The 22,674-nt window shown below is 56.7% G+C and overlaps 1 protein-coding gene across 12 annotated transcripts in view; it reads left to right on the forward strand.

Annotated features, from left to right (window-relative positions):
- LOC108285860 (DAB2 interacting protein) overlaps positions 1-22,674 on the forward strand; it is a 213,462-nt gene that overhangs the window by 172,357 nt on the left and 18,431 nt on the right. For all 12 annotated transcript variants that reach the window (XM_017503334.2, XM_017503329.2, XM_037729521.1 and 9 more), the window contains 6 exons: positions 12,590-12,743; positions 14,478-14,576; positions 15,459-16,013; positions 19,027-19,171; positions 19,256-19,400; positions 21,993-22,229. In XM_017503334.2, the coding sequence (XP_017358823.1) occupies positions 12,590-12,743; positions 14,478-14,576; positions 15,459-16,013; positions 19,027-19,171; positions 19,256-19,400; positions 21,993-22,229 (1,335 nt within the window). The remainder of the gene's footprint in view (positions 1-12,589; positions 12,744-14,477; positions 14,577-15,458; positions 16,014-19,026; positions 19,172-19,255; positions 19,401-21,992; positions 22,230-22,674) is intronic.

Consider the following 22,674-nt stretch of genomic DNA (forward strand, 5'->3'; position numbering starts at 1 on the left):
AAGCAGGACACCAAGAAGAGCTGTTGCTGTTCTAAGTTTTTAAAATGAGAGGAAGCCCAGTGTGAGTCGCTCCGTCCCCCAGGCGCAGTGGCCCCTGTGGTGTGCTCCGTTGAAAACCGGGAAATGCCAGGGACTGTTGACAAGTTTTCTGAACTGAGGAGCTTTTGCTCTGAGCTGGCCTTTGCTCTGAGCTGACTGGGTGGGGCTGCACTGGGGTTTGGGGGCCATAGTATCTCTGCCCCAGCCCCTCAGCAGAGCTTTCTTTTTCCTCCTCGCTTCCTGCTTCCACTCCCTAGTCCGTGGGGCCCAGGCCTGCTGGGTGGGGTGGAGGCGGGTGGGAGATTGGGAAGGCTGTATCTGGGCCAGGAGTGTGTTTTGGCTCTGCTTAAATACTTGAAACAGTTGTCAGAAGCCAGATCACTTTGGTGTGATAGCATCTTCACTGGGCAAGTACCTATTTCTGGAGAAGTCAGAGGAAGGATTGGGCTTGTTACAGCCAAGTCTCAGTGCAGGTTGGTCCTAACCACCTTCATTACCACTGCTGGGGGTGGATGAGACTGCCTGCCAGTAGGTGTCCTCACTGTTTTACAGACAGCCACCCAGGAGGTGCCAAAGGCAGGGCTCTTAGTACATTTCTGGTGACCCAGGTTCCTGTAGTTACTTAAAAGTTGTGCATTTGGTCATAGGATTTTGTAGGTTTGGTGAAAACCTGAGGCATCCACAGGCAGTGAAGAGAGTTTGGAGTTAGAGCTCAAGTGCCAGGTGTCCTGCTCCACCTCCGTGCCTGTGAATTGTGGCCTTAGGCAAGCTGCTTGACCTCTCTGAGCCTCTGCTTCAGAGCAGAGGGCGTGTGTATAGGTGCAAAGCCTGGCGGGAGCCTGGAGGGAGTTGTCGGTTCTGGGAAGGCTTTGTGGAGGTGGTGGCCTTTGAGCCGGGCATAGACAGATAGGCTGCTGGAGTGCAACCCCTTGAGCAGAGGCATGCAATTTAGCATGATGAGCCAGATAGGGCCAAGCAGGGCTGGTATGACTGGGTTGGAACCTGGAAATGTACCTTGGAAAGCTGGACTTTAAGTAAGTTGCTTTCTCAGTTGGAATCCTGTGGGCCAGGTGACAAATGACAGACAAGGCTAGCTTAGCTTAGCCTGGAGTCAGCCAGTGTGGAATGAGGGGGGAAAGGGCGGACCCTGAGGTCTGACAAACTGGCCTTGGGAAGCCCCTGGAGGTCTCAGAGCCTCATTCTCTACTGCAGTTAGCTGTGTGAGGGTCAGAGGTACAGAGCCAGTGCCTGCTACTGCACTTCCCAGGTATGTGGGCTTGCTGTGGTATGGTGGGTGAGCAGGTACATGAGAGCCACAGGTGGCTTTGGTGCACGGTCACTAGCAGCAGGCGGAACTCAGTAACCACACTCCTGGTTTTCTTTGACATGGTGTCTCTGAGTTTCTGCCCGTGCCAGTGGCCTGGGACCCTGTGGCTTACTGACAGCCCCCTTCCTGTTGTCTTGCTGCTGCTGAACACTCCTGGCTGTCTCCTGCTAGTTACAGTCTGAGAAGCAGCTGCTTTGGTGCCCCAGGCGGACTTCCAGACCTCAGGGTTTGGGAGGAATGGGCAGCTGCCATCCCTAGGCCCATAGCTCCACATGCTTCGTGCTGACATAGTGGAGGCACTCAGTGGCTGCGCTGGTGGCTGTACAACTGCCCAGGATCAGGATGGGGAGTGCCTTACTATGATGCATCTTCAGCAAGTTCTGGCAGGAGGCAAGGGCATCCCACTTGACAGCAGAGGAAGCTGAGATGCAGGAGAGGCCCATGGAGGTCTATGCTCCTTTGACCCCCCGCTCCTTCCCTCACATCTTCGACTCTTCTGCCTGTCTGAGCTCAGGCTGCTAACAAGGAGGGAGCCTTGTATGCCACAAAGCCCCTCTGTCCCAAATGGTGGCTGGAATGGAAGAGATAGCTGAGCTATGGTGACCAGTGGGGCTGGAGTCTAGGATGCCAGCATTTGTTCCTAGATTTGTCCATCTCTTCTTAAATGGTAGTCTGTGAGATGCCTGCTTAAAACGACCTGTACTCTGAAGTCTGCTCTTGGAGTGACGAGATGGAACAGGTAAGGTGGTCTGGGGTCGTTGGCAGAGAGGCTTTTTGAGAGCTCAGCTGTTGGGAGAGTCAGGAAGGATCTGCTGGGCAGAGTGAGAGACAGACCTTGAAAATGTCCTGGGCCCCAGAAGAAGCCAGGAGCATCCAGAGAAGTGCTGGCAGGAGGGGCGTGCGGGAAGGGACAGAATGCCCAGGGAAGGCAGTCTCAGCCTAGCCTGGATGGGCATGGGGGCAGCCAGGGCTGATCACTGGGGCTGTGTATGGAGAGTTTGCTGTAGGTCAGGTGAGCCCTACAGCCAAAGGTGGTGATGTCCCTATTTTCCAGATGAGAAAGCTGAGGCACACAGTTTAATTTTACCAAAGTCACAGAGTTTTATGTGTGTGTTTTTAAGGAACCATGCCTACGTACCACATTCAGCCAGCATAGTGCTAGGAGCTGGGGTTGTGCGGACAAGCGGCTGGTCCTTGGCTGAGGCAGGAAACCTGGCCCTCAAGGATGGGGGAAGGAGGCCATCCCTAGATCACCCCAACATGAATGGCCCACATGGTCCCAGGAAGCCACGTGGCATGGCACCCAGGTCTTGGGTGGAAGAGATGAGATGGAAGAAGCTGCTGCCTCTGTCTCCACATTCTGTTGTCGGGCTGAGCATGGGCTAGGGAGGGCTTCCTGGATGTAGAGAGCTGGGAGGAATTAGATTCAGAGGGAAGCACTTCCTGGAGAATGAAATTCTCACTTTTCAGCTCGTTTATTCTTTTTGTTTCATTATCATTTCCCACTTGGGTCTTGCATCCCCAGGGTCCTGAGGCGGCTGTTGGAGGTGCAGGGACCAGTTAGAAACCAGTCCCACTCAAGCCGTGATGCATAGGTCTGTTCACGTGTGAGGAGGAGCCAGGCACAGACTGAGTTCAAGGAGAGGGAGCGCCTGGGTCAGGGCCTTGAAACATTCTCAGGAGTGATCCAAATGGAGAGATTCGGGGAGGGCAGTGGGCTAGCACATCTATGATGGGCTCTAGAGCCTGGGAGCTTCAGGGTTGCTGCAGTTGTGTCTGGGGTTGGAGCCCCAGGTGCAGGGGAGTTGGGCCCTTTTCCTGGGGTTGGGGGTGGGGGGGCTGTCACCCTCCCTAAACTTTCTGAGTGGCTAGGCCAAGCCTGGTAGTTTTTCCTATAGTCCAGGGAGGGCTGGAGAGTTGTCGCTGCTCAGAAGCAGGAGGGGCAGCGGCAGCTAGCCCACAGCTCATTTTCGATTTGCCCACTGCTCACCCTCGTCAATGAGCGTTCCGTAGATGCTCTTCTTTTAAAATTCAGGGCACTTCGCTGTTCTACTGAGGTTTATGAATGTTTAAAAGCTGCTTTGTGGTTCCCAAAGTAATTTGACAAGTCTGACAGCTATTGATTAAAAACCTGAAATTATTCCGGCTGCAGGATGACTTTGGGGATTAGATGGAAAGTTTTTTGTTTCTTTTCTCTGTCTCTCTGCATGCCCCCACCTTCCCAAAAAAAGAAATAAGTGGAAAGGTAAATTTTGTGTTCTTGTTTTTTGAAAACTCTGTTTGGCCTGCACAGTTTATATGGGGAGAGGATGCTGAAGGCTGCCTCTCATTCAGGAGCCAGTGCCAGCGCCCTCTCGAATCCCTGGTCTCCCCTGAGCTTTGGCCCAATTCGCCCCAGGCAGCAGTGAGATGCTGCTTTTATGTTACTACAGGTACTGCTGGTGGTGGTGGTAGCAGTCGTGATAGTTTATTGTCCCTTATGTTCTAGGGAGTTGACGTAGGGTGTTTGTGGCTTTCTCTGAAGTAGCTCAGCGTGTGAAGAAACGGCACCTAAAGAGGGGAGGAAACACATTCAAGGTGTATCATAGATTCTAGATAGAGCTGGGACAGAGACCTGGGACTCCCTCAGGGAGAGGAATGGGCCCTTGCTGGGGTGCTGGGTGATTGGATCCCTGGACTCCAGGCCTAACCCCCTGCGGAGCAGGTGCAGAGGGTGATCAGGCCATTAGAACCCCAGCTTTCACTTCTGGACCATGTGACCTAACCAAGCCACTCCCTGTCTCCAAGCTTCTGTTTCCTCTTTAGAGAACACCCTAAAGCTTCCAGTGAACCTTTTGGACTAAGTGGGTGTGTGCAGGAAAAGTTGCCTCATGAGCCAGGGCTCGTGGGACCTGAGTGTGAATCCCTGCTTTCCCGTTCTGGCGCGATGCTGCCTTTTGTGCAGCGTTGTTGGGGGAAGGCCATGAGAGGATCTGTGTCCTTTGGTAAGAACACCTGCAGCTGGCACGTAGCAGGTGCTTAGTGAGTGGCTGTTAGGTCCAGGCTGCCACAGTGCCATTCCTTCGGTCAGCCTATAGTGGGTACCACAGGACACCAGGCCTCTGGCTGCATTGTAGCCGTCGCAAGCAGTGAGCTGCCCTGTCCTCCTGTTTTGGTTGTAGGGTGTGGACCCTCCTCTGCCAGCTCAGCCCTGTGATGTGGGGAAAGCACAGGCTCCCAGGGTGAGGGCAGAAGGCCAGGTGCCTCCCTGTTTCCCAGCTCAGGGCTCTTTGTGTGTATGGGGGCGTCGCACTGGGTCCTGGTGACTGCTAGGACCTGCCCCTTACCTTGGCCTGAGGGAACCCCGGGCTGAGAGGGACCACACCTCTCAGCCCTGTCGTCCCTGGAAGACTTCCCCGGGAGGGAAGCCAACCTCTCTGCCTTTTTAGGAGAGGCTCTGTCTCCCCAGGGCCCTGGGAGCCACCAGGCAGCTGCATTCCTCTCTTCTCCCCTGGGATCCTAGCTGGGCTAGGAGTGAGCACTGGCCTTCTAAGCAGCCGGTTCCCAGACCAGCAGGGCAAGGCTGGGCTTGGGGAGAGAGCTCTGCTGGACATACCAGTCAGGGCACTGCCCTGTTTATGTCCTGCCACTTGATTCCCAGCAGGTCAGTGCATTCATTCTGACCGTGTCCAGGCTCTGTCTCCTTCCAGTGTGGGCAGAGACTTCTAGCACAGCCCCCGGACCTGCCAGGCTGTGACAGGCAGAAGCATAATTGGCATGTCCTGACTTGACTGGGCCTAGAGAGTGCTGAAATCCTGACTCCAGAACCAGCTGGCCCCGCCAGCCTTCGGGTGGGCACCGACTCTATGGAGACAAACCTTGTCCAGGATTTCTCTTCCAGATCTGGTTGGGGCAGTGGGCAGTGGCTTGGGACCACACAGGCTGGTGGGCTAGAGACTGGGGCTGGGGATGGCTGTGCTTGGGAATCACAGGCAGAGGGGCCAAAGGGCCCCCTCACAGGGGTCTACTGCTCACTGCTAGGCACACCTTCTGCTCTTTTCATTTTGCTTCAGGAAATTAAGGGCTTTTTAAAGAAATTTGAGGTGTCCCAGAGCATTTGGGGAGATATGATTGATCCCCATTTTGCAGATGGGAAAAGCTAAGATATGGAGCATGTAAAGATTTTGAGTTGTCGGGACAGGAACAGGGAACAGCCAGGAAAGTCCTATCTTGTCACTGCAAATTGTCAAAAGCATGACCTATCCCAGAAACGTCAGCCTTAGGGGATAGCAGCGTGTGCATCATTTACCAGTATTGTTCATGGCTGTTTCTCCAGCTCAGCATCGTGGCTGGCAGTGAGGTGGGCGAATAGAGTAGACCAAGGTGGCATGAACAGTCACAAGCAACTGATGGGAGTTCCTGACACCCCTGCCCTCATGACCCTCTCTCCTGCATGGTCTCATTTGATCCTTAGAGTAATCCGTGAGGAAGGTTTGTCGTTACCCTCACTGTGGATGGGGAAACTGGGTCCTAGAGAGTTGAATGACTTGAAGTACCCAAGGTTGCATGTTTCATAAGGAATAGAGACGGGTTTGCTCTACAGCCAGGCACACTTGACACTAGGCCCTCTGTCCTCCTGCCTGCTGGCAGCTGCAGGTGCATTTCTGTAGCATTCATTTGTGTGTGTGTGTGTGTGTGTGTGTGTGTGTGTTTCATCCCAGGGCTCACTCCATTGCCTGCCTGTGTGCACTGCCCAGCCCGTTACCCTGGCAGCCCTAACCATGCAGCATGTCTTAAAGGGGCCTCCCAGCTTCTGCTTGCACACTTCCAGAGACAGAGACAGGGAGCCTACTCTCTAAAACCAGATGAGCCTGGCCCATTCGGGGACACCTGTGATTGAGCTGGTAGTGGCCTCTCCCGGTCCCAGCCTTGCCCTTTGGGGCTACACAGGGCAGCTCCCTCTGAGCTTTCAAGATTTGGAGGGTGACCCTGAGCCCCTTATTTTCCCAGCCAAATAATCCCACTCTCAATTCCCCCCACACAGTAGCTGAGAATACCCTTACTGTGTCAAGTAGGGCTTTTTAATTACTGTAAGTTTTGGTTTGGGGTCCTTTCCTTCCTTGGAATAATGAGTTTGCTGAACTTCTGTGTCACTAACCTTTTAAGAGAAAAAAAGGATCAGAGTTGAAAAACAGCTTGTGGGTTGGCTGAAAGGCTATCAGATAAGGCTAGGCCTCAGGAGCTGGGACAATGTTCCCGTTGTTTTGCTACTGGCCCTCACAATGAGCTGCTGTTGGGCCCGGGCACTGTCTCCCACAGCGGCTCCCCATGCCTTGTGCCCACGTTTCCTGGTCCCTGGGCAGGGGCTGCCCCATCCTGTATCCCCCAGCCCTTCCTTCCCCACCTGGAGTGAGTGGGTCACAGCTAGTGTGTTAGCTGGCTGTGGACCTTTTCTCCCTGCCCGGCTGCTATGGGTCACCCCTGGATGACGGAAAGGCCAGACTGAGGCTGGTGCAGTTAGTCTTAGACTCCACTGAACTGGATTCACATCTGACTCGGCCACTTGGTACACAGGTGATCTTGGGCAGGTGGCCTCACCTTTCTAGGTGAATCTTTTTAGTCCTGACAAGATTGTCATGAGAATTAAGTGGGACAGGTGGGAGATTGTGACTCTGAGCCAGTTTAGATAGCGTGGTGTGAGTAGTCTGCCTCGAGAGACCAGGGACTGCTTTGTGATGGTAACATTGGGCTGGGCCTTGAAAACTGAGAATGGACTTTGTTTGTCAGAGAAGTGGAGGGAGAGGCAGAATGGGCAGGCTCGGGAGACAGCTTGGACATGGGCCCTCGGAGGGTAAGAGTTTGCAGCTTGGTCAGGAAGTACCTGGGGAGGAGAGTCCAGGTCACTTGGCCAGGGTGTAGTGCGAGGAGCCTTTCAGGAGGGCTCAGACGCCAGCATCTGGGACTTGATTATCTCATAGGCCGTGATGAGAGAGAAGAGGGACAGGAGTGAGGAGGCCATGCCAGGTAGAGTGGCTTGTCCAGTGAAGGGCGCTGCTGTGGTCTAGGGAAGTGGCCAGTGGAACTCCCATTCCCCTCTGCCCTCCTAGGCCCTGGCCAAGCTCCTCTGCTGCAGTGGAGTCCAGGGCAGGTCACCCTAGCTGTGGCCTTGACAGTCCTGTGTGTGACCTGGGTGTCATGGTGCCACCCCCTTCCTGGGAGCAGGAAGGATTCCATGCCATGGAGGACAGGCAAAGGGCCTCTAGTCCCTGGAGCGCTGTCATGGGGCTAGTGATTTGCCATGTTTAGAAGGGTCTCAGGGCTGGGGTCGTAGGGAGCAGGGTACAACCACAGAGGATAGGATGAGCCTCTTAACCTTGAGAGGGATGGGGGAAGAACCCCATACTTGGACAGAGCAAGGCAGGGGCATTTCCCGGAGACTCTGGAATGAACACTGGAATGCTGCACTTGGGACTTGGCCTTGAACAGGCAGCTGCTCTGACGACCCACCCTCAGGCCTTCTTTGTCTCTTCTCCAAGGGAACAACCACATCACCAGGGTTTGCAGGCTGAGGGAGGACTGTCCTTATCCCCGCTGACCTCCTGCGCCCTCTGAGCTTAGCTGACCTTGGCTGCTGGTGTGTTGGGGTTTTGGTCCAGGAACTCTAAGACTCTGGACCTTGGAGCCAGCCAGACCCAGCCCTACCCACAGGGAGCCCCCTGCCTGACAGGGAGACAGCTCTGTGACAGACCTTCCCAGCACAACCTAGATGTGGCTGTGTGCCCAGGGAGTCCAGGAAGGCTTCAGGGAAGAAGGGGCACGGAAGCTGGGTGTTGAAGGTTGGATAGGAGAGGGGAAGGAGACTTCTGGGCAGAGAGGACAGCATGTGCCTGAGACCCCACCTGAGACTCCTGCTCTCTGGGATGGAGGGACCCAGCAGGCAGGCTGCTGTGAAAATGGGCCTGTTCAGCTGGGGCAGGCAGGTAGATGCCAGCCAGTGGCCCGGAGTGCCAAGTTCCAGGGCTGGCATTGAATCCTGTGTGGTCTTGAGAGGGGATCCCTTCACCCCCACAACTCAGAGGGCCGAAGTTGCCACCTTCACAGCACCTTGTGTGTGCGCCAAGTGCCTGTGTTTTCTGGGTGAAGCAAGCCTCCTTCCTCCTTTTTCAGGTGAGGAAATGGACCCCAAAGGTTTGGGTGTGGCAGCCACACTAGAGCAAAGATGGGATGGTGGGCACATCTCTTGCCCTGGCAGGCCTCAGTTTCTCTTGTGTGAAGTGGGCTGAGGTCAGAATCTGCCTCTTGGGCTCGTGGAGATTCTGTGAAGTGACTTGTGGGGTGGTTCCTGTGATGCATGGCCCAAGATAAGCCTGGCCTGGGGATGCCAGCTCTGCCCTGGTGAGGAGGGGCAGACAGTGTGGAGCCCACTCCCTGGTTTGAGACCTGCTTCTATAATAGATGTGTGATGTCCTGGCAGGGTTGTTGTAAGAAGTAGCTCAGACCTGGGCCATGGAAGTGATTTGCAGGGGTGGAAACCCCATGTGAAGGCCTTTTGCCCTCGTTGGTGCCACCTCGCCTAGGGGACTAAAGCTCTAGTCTCCAAGGACCACAAGATGTGAGAGGGGAAAGCCGTCGTGAGACTGAGCTGGGCACGCGGTCAAGGCGGTGAAGTGGCCCACGCAGTCGGACCACCTTCCCTCCCACCTCAGCCTTGGGCAACAGAGAGGGATCTGACCCAGGGCTGGGGGAGAGCAGAGGCCCTGAAAATAAGGGCATCGGCCCCCAGATCCTACACCACACAGGGCAGCTGTGGGCAGAGCTCCTGGACTGACCTGGTTCCCATCCCAGCAGGGGGCCTTGAGCAGCTTGAGTAACTGCTCCTCCCTGACCCTATTATACCTTTCTGTAAAATGGGCAGGTGAAAACTCCTGGCAGGGCTGTGTGCAGTTGAAATAGGAAAAAAGGGATGTGCAAGTGACCAACTGGGCGCTCACCCTGTGCTGACTAGAGGTGGGTGCCTACAAGTGTCCCCTCCTGGGAGTGGAGTGGAGCAAGGTAGAAACCAGTGCTTGCTCACCTCCCTTCACCTGAGCATCCCAGGTGGGGAGGCTGTGCCTAGCCCTGCCCCCTTGGAGCCTGGGCAGTCTTTGGTGCCCATCTCCTGCCCTGCCTCTGATATGCTGCTTCCCTAGCTTGACAATGCAGAGACTAGCAGTGAAAAAGGAAGTGGCCCAACAATGCTGGCATGGGATGAAGCCAGGGTTGGGGAGAAGCCTGCCTTGGGTGACTGAAGGAGCAGGTAGTCTCTGCCATGGAGTGGCCAGGGGCTGCTGCAGGCACAGGACAGGGCTGGCTTCCCAGAGAGGCGGTTCTTGGACCATGAGTTGGTCCTGCTGGGTTCAGGAAGTGACAAAATGACCATTTTTCCTTCCTGAGCCCCCTCATCTTATCAGCTGCCTCCATGGGCACACCCTGGCAGGGTCACAGCAAACCGGCTCCCTCTGGGCCCAGATAGGGTAGGGATCAAGGACACTGTGTGTCAGAGCCTGTAGATTCCAGGCTGGTCAGGAAGGAAATGCATAGGAACATGAGTGAGAGAGTGCAGGTCCACTGGCCCTGCCTTCACCACCCACTTGCTCTACTATCCAGGAAGAGTAGCCTGGGAGACCTTGGAGGAACCACTTGGGCCTCTGCGGGCTTGTGTTGCCCTGTTCCTCTTCGCCCTAGAGAGTTTGTGCTACAGGGTGGATGCAGCCTCTGCTCTACATCCCTCCTTTGGAGAAGCCCCCAGGGAAGCGGGGAGGGTCAGGGCTGCCCAAGTAGGCCAGTCCAGGGTGGCCTAAGGGCCTTGAGCTTCCCCACAGCCCTCTCTTCTGCTAGGATCCTTTCCAGGCCAGCCAGAGCCTGCTTGTGGGACAGGATGAAGGGGAAGGAAGGGGACGACTCTGCAACCACAGGCTCCAGAATCTGGCTGTTTTGGGGTCTGGCCTGGGCCTGCTGGTCCCCTGGGGTTACAGGACCAGGGTCTCCTTAGGTTTCCCTGGGCAGGCCCAGCCTGCTGAAGCATGCTTCGCCTTTCCTCTCCACAGCCAGCTCATTCATGCGCCCCAGGCAGGAGGCGGCCTCAGCTCATCAGCTCCCCAGCTCCCCACTCTGTACTTCCTGGGTCCCTACCCCACCCTCCCTGGCTCCCAACATCTTTACCTAGCAGAGATTTACCAAGCTGGGCCAGAAAGCAGCTGGGTTCCAGATGTCAGGCCTATGGGGCTGTGAGTCCCAGCCATTCCCAGCCAGGGTGACTTCCCTACCATCAGGCAGGGCATCTCTTCCACTGAGGTATGAAGCCCCATGTGGGAGGGAGACCTGGCATATGCCCTGGGAGGTGGGTGGCTCAGGTGGAATCTCAGCCCAGGGAGGACAGGCCCACCAACGGCGTTGGCCACTGCCGTGACGGGGAGGAGGCTGGGCTGCTCAGGCTGGGCCTTGAAGGATCATCGGGAGAAGAGGCCTGTTCCAACACAGCGGTGTGATGTGTTGGGTAGGCCACATGCCCCTTTGTGAACTGGGCCTCCCAGGGAGAGCACCCCAAAGGAGCAGAGGCACATGCTGAGCATACCCATGGGCTTAGGCCACAGCGGGAAGCCCCAGGTGGGAGTCCTTGGGGAAGCTGGGAAGGCCCTGCCCTGCCTTGAGCTTGTCTCACAGCCTTCCTCTGGCTCTGCCCATTCCCTCTGCTTATAGAGGCCAGCTTCGTGCTGGACTTGGAGAGGCAGAGGGAGCCTGTTGATTGGGGCTTCTGGGCTGGCCTCTGGAATATCTAAGGGTTGGGGTTCAGCTCTGACTCCATACAGCAACTAGCATGGGACTCCATGTCAGAGAGGGTTCTTATGCTCAGAGGGCTATTGCCATGGAGATATGGAGCTTGGGGTGGGAGGGTGGTCTCTGTCAGCCTGAGTCCCTCTGAGCAGGGCTTTTCCTGCTCAACTCTGGGTTTCTGAGCACCCACAGAGTGGGCCTCAGCCCCCTGACCCGGGGCAGTCACAGAAATGAATGTACAGGGTATTCACCCTCCAGGGAAGTGTCTGGTGGCTCTGTCAAGCCACAAGCCCCTCAGGTCAGGGGCCAAGCCTCAGCATGGCCCAAGGCAGGGGTCTTTGGAGAGGCAGGAAGAGAATGATGGACTGAGCACTTGGACCACTGGAGCCAGGAGCCAAAGGACATAGGGGGTTGACGGTAGGAGGTCCATGTGGGCTAAGCCTGGATCAGGTTTGTCACCAGCCCCAGGGTTTGAGCCCTGGACACAAGCAGGGCACAGCTTCTGCACAGAGGTGGTCTTAACAGGCCCACACTTTTCCTCTGCCCCACCCTCAGGGCTGGGGCTTTAGGAAGACACTGCTCTGTGCTTTGGAAAGAGCCTTTACCTAACCTTGGAGTGGGTATTGTCTGAGGTGCTTTCCATGTGATGCACTGAGGAAACTGAGGCTCAGGGGGACGATTTCCCCAGGGCCACACAGCAGGGGAGCAGTGGGCCCAGGCCTGGTCTGCATTTGGCTGCCAGGTGGCATCAGCCCTGTGCTCTTTGTGCCTATGTTGGACCCACTGACCCGGGCCCCAAGCCCCAGCATGTTCACCCTGATGGAGTGTGTGTCTTGGGTACTGTGCAGGCCACTGCATCCCTTCTGCTTCGAGACTCGCCTCTCCTCACTGTTCTCATCTGTAAGATGGGAGCGGCATCTCCCTTGTGTGGGGCTGGTGGTGTGGAACAGCATATGAGGAAGGGCTGTTAGCAGTGATATGCTGGATAACTGTTGGGACAGAGTGACTTCTCAGGCTTGGACAGGGACCAGTGCAAAAGGGAGGGGAAATGGGCAAGGCCCCAGAACTGCAGGCAGCTGCTTGGGTCAGGTGGGCTTTCCTTGGGTCCCTGGGGCTGCTCAGGAGCTAAGCTGGCCCCAGCCCCACAGGCTCACTTGCTAATGTTAACCCTGGAGTAGTCACCTAATCCTCACCTTCTTGCTCTCTGAGAGCCAAGCCCCGACCCAGACTCCTGCAGTGCGGAGAAGGTTCCCACCAGTCTGTGTGACGGCCCTGCCCCCAGATCTGTCTTAAGACAGAAAGGAGAGAGAGTGGAGAGAAGTGACTGCCTCCTGGGAGGGGCAGGGGCAGGGCAGATGGGTGGGACGTGGCAACCAGCTTGGCCCAGCCTGCGGGGTGGGGCCCAGGTTGACACACCTACTGCAACCCCAGGTCCCATCTGATGCCAAGGCTGAAGGAGTCTCGCTCCCACGAGTCCCTGCTCAGCCCCAGCAGTGCGGTGGAGGCGCTGGACCTCAGCATGGAGGAAGAGGTGGTCATCAAGCCTGTGCACAGCAGCATCCTTGGCCAAGACTACTGCTTCGAGGTGGGTCCCAGCTCAGGGGTTGGGGTGGATACCCCATCCTCTCCTGGCCTGGCTGGTCTCCTCCAGATATCCTCCTGGAGCCCAGTCCACTGTGGCCTCAGCAGGGGCCAGGGTCATGGGGGTAGTGGCCAGGCTCTTGTGGACAGTGGCTATTAATTACTGATAGCTTTCAGCTCCTAAGAGACCACGTGGAGCTGGGGTGGGGCTGTCCTTTCTGTCCCCTGGGCTCTCCAAAAATGGACCAGCACCTGTTCTCCATGCCGACAGGAAGCTGCTGAGGCCCCAGTGTGTGACAGTGAGTAGGGGAAAGCCTGAATTTCTGAAGCACCAGAGCCCGTGTCTTAGAGCCTGCTTACCCCCAAATGCAGTGTGGATAGCACAGAGTCTCCCCTTTTCTGAACCTGTTCCCTGCTGTGAACAATAAGAGCCCAAATCTTTGCTGCCCTGGCATTCTGCGACCTGAGGTTGCATTGCAGAGAGTCAGTGACCCACCCTGGGCAAGGGTGTTACCTGGGGTTGACCTATCTAGTCCCTCATAGTAAATGGGGATCTGAGACTCAGAGAAGGCATGAAGACATCAGAGGTCACACAGCAAGGCTGAGACCAAGCCAGGAGTAGGGTTACTGTTGCTGCAGGTGTTCCTGGGAGTTCCTCCTAATCGCTTCTCCAGTTATTCATATTGCTTCCTACTGGTTTCTGGGAAGATTCCTACCCCCAATAATCATGCATAACCAGGAGAGCTCTCTGGTAGAGGAATGAGCCTGATAATGGGAAGCAGCCACTTGGGGACTAGTGTGACAATCTCCTGGCACCCCCAGCCCTGGGGAAAAAACAGAATGGTACCTGGCACCTACCCCATACCCTGTGCCCACTGGGTACTATTTCTGGTCCAGGACCCCTGGCCAAGCAGGGCTTGATCTGGGCTCTGACTTCCTTGCCAGAGATAGGGTGAAGATGGCCCTGTCTGCTGGTTCACAGCAGGGGGTGCTGTGGAGTGTGCTTCCCCTGCAAAACCCTAGGTCTGCTGCTGTGGGCAGTGGGAACACACAGCAGGAATTGCCCCAACTGGCTCCCATACCTGGAGGAGATGTCTAAGCTGGACCTGAGGATGAGTGAGAGACAGACAGGGAGGGGAGGAGAAGGGTCAGGGACCAGGGACCCTGGGGCCTGGCACATCCAAACTGTCCAAGTCTCATATTCTGGTCTGGCATAAAAAATACCAGGTTTATATTACCATCATTGTCACTGTTGCTTGGCGGAAGAGAACCCTCAGAGATGTCAGCCGAGGATTGAGGGACTGTGGTACCTACCTTTCATTATCTCCTTGGTTCTTGTGGTTTCACCTTTAGGGCAAGTACGCTTGAGTTAAGCATTGTCCTCTGACCTGGGTAAGGTCTTCGTTCCTTCCCTCTTCCCGTCTCAGGGAGAGGGAGGATAGAGTTAGAAAGATGTTTTCCTATTGAACAGAGGGCACTGAAGGACGAGTGAGGAGCCCACTGGTGCAGGACTGGGCCACTCTCCAGCTGCTGACTTGCCCTGGGACAGTGGGTCTCAGTGTACCACCTGCAAAACGTGAAATAGAGGCATCATGTGAGCCTTGTCCTGGCTCCTTCATGAGGCTGTGATGCAGGCCTGGCGACCAGAGTCCCCTGAGCTTCAAAGGTCTTCTTTTATCCTTGTCTGCCCTCACTGTGGTCCCTTCCCTTGTAACACTGCCTTGCCTGCTCCCCACAGGTGACGACATCATCAGGAAGCAAGTGCTTTTCCTGCCGGTCTGCAGCTGAGCGGGATAAGTGGATGGAGAACCTGCGGCGGGCGGTGCACCCCAACAAGGTAAGCCTGCAACCCTCTCACCAAATCATAGGGGATCAATGGTAGGCTCAGACACAGGGAAGCAAGAGAGATGATCTCCGTGGTGTGGGCTGGGATTGGGGGTGGTCAGCCTGCATGGAGGCAAGACTCAAGTGGACATATTGGTGGACTCTGAAAGGGACGTTTGATTGGCCAGGTTGCGACACGTGCTGCGTGCCTCTGTTCTCTAAGCTACACTTTGAGGCTGGGCTGGGGAACCTGGGGTCCTTCTGCTGGGACACCTTGTCCCTACTCCCCAGCCCCTGACCAACTTCTGCTCATTATCCCATTCCAGCTTAGATGTCTGCCCCTCCTCCGGGTGTGGACCCCTGTCCCAGGTTAGTGCCCTCTGTGTTCCCACTGCCCCTGGGCTCCTCCGTCAGGTCCTAGGAGCCCCCACAGACAAAGACAGACACTGCTTCTTTGTCTGTCTTCCTAGCAGACTTGAGGGCCTGACCAAGTCCTGGTCACCATAGTCATCTCTTAAGTTACTCTACAGATCAGCAAATTAAGGAAAAGTTAATAATGGCTTCATAGCCTGTGACGTGCCAGGCATTGTGCTGGCTTCCTTTAGTCTCGCCCTTCATGAGATGGGGGTTATCTTAGTCCTGTTTTATAGACAAGCAAGCCAAGGCTCCAGTTAAGTCACTTACCCAAGGTGAATGAGCTTGTGCAAGGTTGACCAGAGATCCAGCCCTTGCCCATCAGGCCCCGCCTCATCCTGACTCAGGGCCTAGGCGCCCACTGCCGCCTCCACCTTCAGAGCTCCACCTGGGTCTGAGGACTCTCTCAGGTTCTGGGCTGGTTGGGGGTTGTGCGTGGCAACCCCCAGCTGACCACCCTGGACCCCCTGTACACATGCAGGACAACAGCCGGCGTGTGGAGCACATCCTGAAGCTGTGGGTGATCGAGGCCAAGGACCTGCCCGCCAAGAAGAAGTACCTGTGCGAGCTGTGCCTGGATGACGTGCTCTACGCCCGCACCACGGGCAAGCTCAAGACGGACAATGTTTTCTGGGGCGAGCACTTCGAGTTCCACAACTTGCCGCCCCTGCGCACAGTCACTGTCCACCTGTACCGGGAGACTGACAAGAAGAAGAAGAAGGAGCGCAACAGTTACCTGGGTCTGGTGAGCCTGCCCGCTGCCTCGGTGGCTGGGCGGCAGTTCGTGGAGAAGTGGTACCCAGTGGTGACACCCAACCCCAAGGGTGGCAAGGGCCCCGGGCCCATGATCCGCATCAAGGCGCGCTACCAAACCATTACCATCCTGCCCATGGAGATGTACAAAGAGTTCGCTGAGCACATCACCAACCACTACCTGGGGTTGTGTGCAGCCCTTGAGCCCATCCTCAGTGCCAAGACCAAGGAGGAGATGGCATCTGCCCTGGTGCACATCCTGCAGAGCACGGGCAAGGTGAAGGTGCGTGCAGGCCCCTCGGCTCCCAACACAGACTGGGCGACAGTACTGGGTTACCTGCCCTTCCGCACTTCCATGCATTCCAGGCCTAATGGAGGCCTTGAGGCACCGGTCACTACCAGATGGGCTCCCTAAACCCAAGAGTTCTGTCATGGTCTGGGGGTTTTATACTCCTGCTCTGTGGCTAGGGCTGATCACTGAACCTGTGTGGAGCCAGTGGATGGGATTGCAGCTGGCAGTAAGGGAATGGGCTTGGGTTGAGGTGCCTTTTACCACTGGTGCGGAGGACTGACCCCCTGAGGTCCGGGGGAACAGGCCTCGTGGCCCGGCCGTCCTAGCACACGGGTCCCACCAGCCCCAGTGAGCCAAGAGTGGGTATACAGTTTGGCAGACCTCCCCAGCAGGACACACAGATGAGCCACCATCACAGCCCCACCTCACCCCACACCCTCACCCAGACACACAGATTCTCACACAAGTAGATGTAGTCAAAATTGTACCATTCGAGGGTTAGCCAGCCCCACCCCAGAGCCTCACAGAAGCAGGAATCATCTGAGACCCAGGCAAGCCCTCGTTCAGGGCCAGAGGTCCTCAGTATCCATCCCCATGACCCCTTTCACCTTCCACTCCTGAAGATGGGCCCAACAGCCCACCAGGCAAGCCACGCCTCAGCCCCACCTACCCGGTTTGGGGACAAAATGGACTCCTGGACCAGGGTGCCCCCAGGAAGGCAGTAGAGCATGATCTGTGGGCCTCAAAGGCGACCTTCTGTCTTTACACTTGCCACCTGCCATTCAGGAAGCTGCCCAGAGGGTGGGAAACGGGGGCTGGACTTGAGACCTCTGCAGCGTAGACAGACCCCGGTGCTGGGCTAAGGACTGGGCCTCTGCCCTCTGGACAGTGGTGTGTTGTGAGCCAAGTGGCAGGTGGCTGAGGGGTGCCCTTTGTCAAGGTCTTAGGCTTTTAGTCCAGGGTCAGGGAGGCACAGTTGGGAGCCACGCCCCAGGGACCCCAGGGCAGAGTCCAGGGCACAAGACTCCATGGAGGCCCCTCACCCTCTCACCTGTTCCTAGAGGCCCTGGAATGGGAGGCCATGGCTGGAAGCCTCAGGCCCTCTGCAGCCTCCCTGTCTCTTAGACTTGGTGTATGCTGCAAGTGCAGGGCTGTGGAGGGGACTTCCTCCCCATGGACCCGCGATGGGGAGCAGTTTTCCTCCGTGGTGTTGGACTGCCTCTCCCACCTTCTTCAGACTTGGCTGGCTAGGCTGCACGTTGGGCCAGCTCTGGCTACCCCGTCCTTAACATGCTGGTTGACACTGGGGATATATGCTGGGAAACTGAATGAATCAAGGACCCATGGGCACCAGAGAGGGAGTGAGAGGGGCTACAGAGGCTGGAGCCTTTCTGCAGCTGTGTCTGATGTTTCAGTACCTGGTCTCCAGCACTGGGCTGGGGCTGGCCTAGCCTGGGAAGTGGATTCCTACCTGAAGTGGCCTGAGACGATAGGTGCGTCCAGGTGCTCATTGTGGGCAGAGGTGAAGCCAGGGCTCCAGCCAACCCCAAAGGCCCTCAGTGGGGTTAGGGAGCAGTATATAGAAGGTTAGAAAGTAGTGCTGCTGGGGTGACAGGCACCGGCGTCCCCAAGCCCTCGCCCCTGGAATACTTGGGAACTAGCCCCTCTCCTTCTCCCTCTCCACGGCTGGAGGAGTAACAGGGTCTGGGAAGCAAGGGACTTGGACCAGATCTGGCCCCAGGTGACTGTGTGGCCATGGACAAGTCATTTTCCTGCTCTGTGTGCATTGGTTTCCCCCTTACTGGGTCTTGGCTCAGGAGGTTCTCCTCATCCCACACTCATTGCAGGAGCTAAGGGAGGCTGTGGCCCTGAGTGGGAGCCGTGGGGGAGCTCCAGGGGAGGTGCAGCTTTGACCGCTGCTTCAGTGTGTTCAGAGAACGAGACCCTGGAGGGTGCCAGCCGGTCAGGAAGGGGTCCTCAGGCCACATGATACCCAGGAAGCCAACAACAGCTTCCCCTTGGCCCATGCTGTCCCTCTGTGACTCTGCTGTGCAGCCTGAGTTCCTGTGTCTAGAACTCAGTTCTGTTTTAAAGGACCCCAAGGTCATGCACATTGGAGTGAAGAATTTCTTGAGCACAGATACCTGGGTTCACTCCTGCTGGGTGCCTTGCAGGCTCTGTGCTAGGTGGCCCCCTGCCTTGACTGTCACCCTCCCTTGAAACCTGACAGTTTTTCCCACCTTCCCCCGCCCCCCCCACCAACCAAGACACAGGTTGTTTGTGAGCACAAGGAAGTGGGGGCTCAAGAGGGAGGAGGTTAGTATCCACATGGGTGCTAGAGTTGGGGGAAGGTGTGGGTTCAGGCTCCTTTGCTGGGATTTTCCCACAACACTGTGTGTGGGACCTGATGGGCCAGGGGCTGCTACCCTGGATTGCCACGTGGCGGTGGTGCCTCCACCTTCCCTTCCCAGCCAGTTACACATCCGCGCCTGCTCTCACCTGCCAGAGCTTGGTGGCTCACCATCTCCCCGGGCAGTGGGGCTGTACAGAGGGAGCCCCCATCTGTCACAGGTGGATACTGGTGGCCATTTTTACTGTGAGACAGGGCAGCCTGATTTGTCCTCTTTGACACTGATGGTGGGGGAGAGGCGAGTTCTGCTGTGTTCCCCGGGCCAGGCCTGATCAGGGCTGTACATGGAAATGAATCCATTCTCTGTGGTGGGGGCTAATGACTCCATGAGGCATGCTGTTGTTCAGGCTGCGGCCATCCGTGGACCCAGCTCTGCTGTCACCAGCTCTAGGCTCCTCCCCTGGCTGGGGGGCCTGCCCTGCAACACTCCCCAGTAGCCCCCAAAGGTGGGCACATTGTTCCTGTTGGGGCCCTCCGCTGCTTGGCGATGGAGCAGCCTCAAAAGGCCACGGCTTCTCTGGCCAGGTCTGGAATCCTAGGGTCCTACCTGCCAGGCCAGCTCAGGCACTGCTTTCCCACCTCCTGCCTCCCCAGGACTTCCTGACAGACCTGATGATGTCAGAGGTGGACCGCTGCGGGGACAATGAGCACCTCATCTTCCGGGAGAACACGCTGGCCACCAAGGCCATCGAGGAGTACCTCAAGCTAGTGGGCCAGAAGTACCTGCAGGATGCCCTAGGTAGGGAGTGGGCTGGCAAGGGGTCAGAGGGTGGGGCAGGGCCCGCTGGGTCCTCACTCCCACTCCCTGCCCACTTGGCCATAGGTGAGTTCATCAAAGCACTGTATGAGTCGGATGAGAACTGCGAGGTGGACCCCAGCAAGTGCTCGGCTGCTGACCTCCCAGAGCACCAGGGCAACCTCAAGATGTGCTGCGAGCTGGCCTTCTGCAAGATCATCAATTCCTACTGGTCAGTGCGGCTCCCAGGCCTCCCCACCCTGCCGCCTTCCCCGGCCTTCAGTGTCTGGCTCCCGCAGTGCGCCCAGTGCTCCCTGGTCCCTGAGTTGTACTGACTTGCCAGTCTCCTGACCTAGTCCCTTTTGCGTTCTCAGGCAGGGTAGTGTCCAGCACGTTGTTGTGGTTTTGTAGTGTTGTGGTGGGAAGAACCTGGACATGCCAGTCCGCTGTCTCTGGTGATGAGAGGGTGCCCTTCATGTGCCGGGGGCTAACATGGGTGCTTGGACTGCAGCAGGAGTGAGACTGAAGGCCCTGCACGGGCCCCCACTTGGGGTGGGTCAATGGCTTCACCCGAGGCTCCTCACCTATCCCTGGGAGCTAAGGTGCTCATGTCACAGCCTTGTGATGGGACCCAGAAGGGGCATGCTGGGGGCCTGAGCACCAGGCAGGCCTCTTGCTGGGACTAGAGAACAAAGAGAAGGGATGGGCTTGAAGTAGAGCGGGATCTGCAGGCCCTGCCAGCCCCAGAAAGGAGCAGGGCATGCAGCAGTGGGCGGCTCAGACAGGCCCCTCAGCAGGGCTGGAATCAGTCCTGTGGAAACTTGTGGTAAGGCCGACTTCACGGCCACCGGCTTGCTCCTGGGGTATATGTGTGTGGTGGCCAGCAAGCCTGGTGCCAAGTACAGCCTTGTCTGTGGTGGCAACACGGGACTGTCAGGAGGGCCTCGCTATCAGCCCAAGCAGTGGGTTCATTTTCACACCGGAGGGGCTGCCCACGTTTAACCTGTGTTCCCCTCCAGCTCAGGGCTTACGGCCACCCAAGCCTCTATCTGCAGCCTCTCCTGACACGACTCCCTCCCCGGCCTCACCTCCCTCCTTGTTAGGTTTGCCTCTCGCTCACCTGCACCTTGACCTGCACATACTCCTGCCCTTCTTGCTTTGAGGCCACACAGCCAGGTCCCCTCCATCGCAGCCCTGATCCCATCAGGATAGGGTTGTACCTGTGCCTGAAATATTTCCTGCACATGCTGGGGCACCCTGAGGGGAGGTGAGCCCACCAGCCCATGGCTGGGCGCACAAGAGGGCCAGGGAAGTGTTTGCTGCTCCTCAAGGACAGGAAAAGGCCAGGGGAATGGGCAGAGCCAGGAGGGTGGGCACCCAGGGCCTTAGCTCCTGGGCTACACAAGGTGCATGCCTGGGCCAAGTGGGCACCTCAAGATGGGCCACAAATGTGCAGCTTTCCACACCCCTGGGCCTGGGCTGGAGAGTGACTGTAGGCCCTTGAACTCTCTGGGAACGCACTTCCCATTCCCAACCGGGCTGTGCTTTCCCCCTTTCCCCTCTCTTCAGAGCAGGCTGGGCATGTGACTCAGGGAAAACATAGTTGTGGACAGTGATTTTCCATTTCCTCTTTCTGGCATTTGTCAGAGGCACCTCTCCATTCTGGACAAGGCCATTGATAGATGTCACCACTCAATACCTGCCCCCTGTCCAGTTCTATGCCAGGCACTGTGAGAGCCAGGGCTAAAGGTCGCTCACCTTCACTACCCGCTAGGCGTGCCCTTGATGGTTCAGCCAGCATGCATTGCAGGAGAGCCTGCTGAGCCGGCCGCTGGGCCTGTGGGGGAAGAAATTTCAAGTTGGTCAAGCCTATTACAACCTTGGGGTTTTTGGCTCTGCAAGCTTGGCAGGGCAGGCCTTGCTCTCAGTTTAAGGCAGAGAAAACCAAAGCCTTCCAGGAGGGCTAAGTCCTTGGTCAGATCACCCTCAGTTCATGACAGCCAAGTATAGACTGGGTTCAGGGGCCTGGACTGCCCCAGGGTGAGAGATACATCTGTTAGGTAAAAAAGATAGGAAAGCCACTTAAAGATTGGCCAGGTGGGCCTGACCATGGAAGGCCAGGATGCCCAGTAGAACCAGGAGCCCTGTTGTCTGGGGCCAACTCTGCCCACTCACTCGGTCACCCTGGGGAAGTCACTACCTCCCCTTCCCTCCCCGTCTAGAGAATGAAGAGCCGTGTTCTCCGCTGTGATCAGGGGTAATCCCATCTGGTGGATCACTCTGAGCTTGTAGGAAATCCCAGATTCCTATGATATTATTCAGGCAAAGGAAGTGAGGCTCAAAGCCAGGGATGGGAACCCAAGGAATAGTGGTCTATTCCTGTTTTCCTCACTTCCCCCTAGATGCAGATGCCTGCTGTTTGGGTTGGAAAATGAAGTAGACACTGGGGGAAAAGAGAGGAGGGCTTAGGCCGTAAGCTGGAGAGGCGGTTCAGCACTGACCCTTAGCAGTTGATTCCGGTTAGGACGGAGAACCAGCTCCTCGTGCCTCTTCTCCCATCCCACCTGCCCGCCCCTTCATGGAGAACCCACTGCCTAGTGGGACCTCGGTCTCCCCGCTTGACCTACTGCCTGGGCACTTGCTCTGGCTGCCCTGTGCTGAGTGCTCTCCACAGCTGGCTGCATCCTCAGAGCTCAGACAGTGGGGCTGACCTCAGGCAGCTGGCAAGGTAGAGCCAAGGTTGGAACCCAGGTTCCTGCTCTGTGCACTCCTGTCCTGGTCCCCTGCCTGATGGCCAAGCTCACCCTTGTCTGTCCCTACACAGCGTCTTCCCAAGGGAGTTGAAAGAGGTGTTTGCCTCATGGAGGCAGGAGTGCAGCAGCCGTGGCCGGCCAGACATCAGTGAGCGGCTCATCAGCGCCTCCCTCTTCCTGCGCTTCCTCTGCCCAGCCATCATGTCGCCCTCACTCTTCAACCTGCTGCAGGAGTACCCTGACGACCGCACCGCCCGCACCCTCACCCTCATCGCCAAGGTCACCCAGAACCTGGCCAACTTTGCCAAGTGAGTGCCTCCTCCCTCACCGGGCAGAGTCGGGCAGGGCTGGCGTCCACAGGGCAGACCCTGGGGTGTTTTTGTCCCCAAGCTGGGCAGAGACAATAAACAGCCCAGTTTTGTCCCTGTCATCCTCAGTTCTTCTCCTTCCCACATTTTTCAAAATAAGATCTCCACACCCTATCCTTTTACTCAAAGTGCATGTCATTTGGGTGTGTTTCTTAACTTTTAAAGATGATGAGATGAGACATTTTTTTTCCTTCTACTTATTTGAATTAATGTATGATTATAAGCATTCTCACATATCCCTGAACATTCATTAAGCCCTGTTTGGAAATAAATGACTAATATTCCTACAAGGGGGACTGGCCCATATTTCCTTAACCCATTCCCTGTGCTTGGGCACTTGGGTTGGGCACCACCATCCTGGCGTAATGCTGTCAGGATGTCTTTC

This window comes from Cebus imitator, unplaced genomic scaffold (genome assembly GCF_001604975.1).
Source record: "Cebus imitator isolate Cc_AM_T3 unplaced genomic scaffold, Cebus_imitator-1.0 Scaffold309, whole genome shotgun sequence".
Lineage (NCBI taxonomy): Eukaryota > Metazoa > Chordata > Mammalia > Primates > Cebidae > Cebus > Cebus imitator.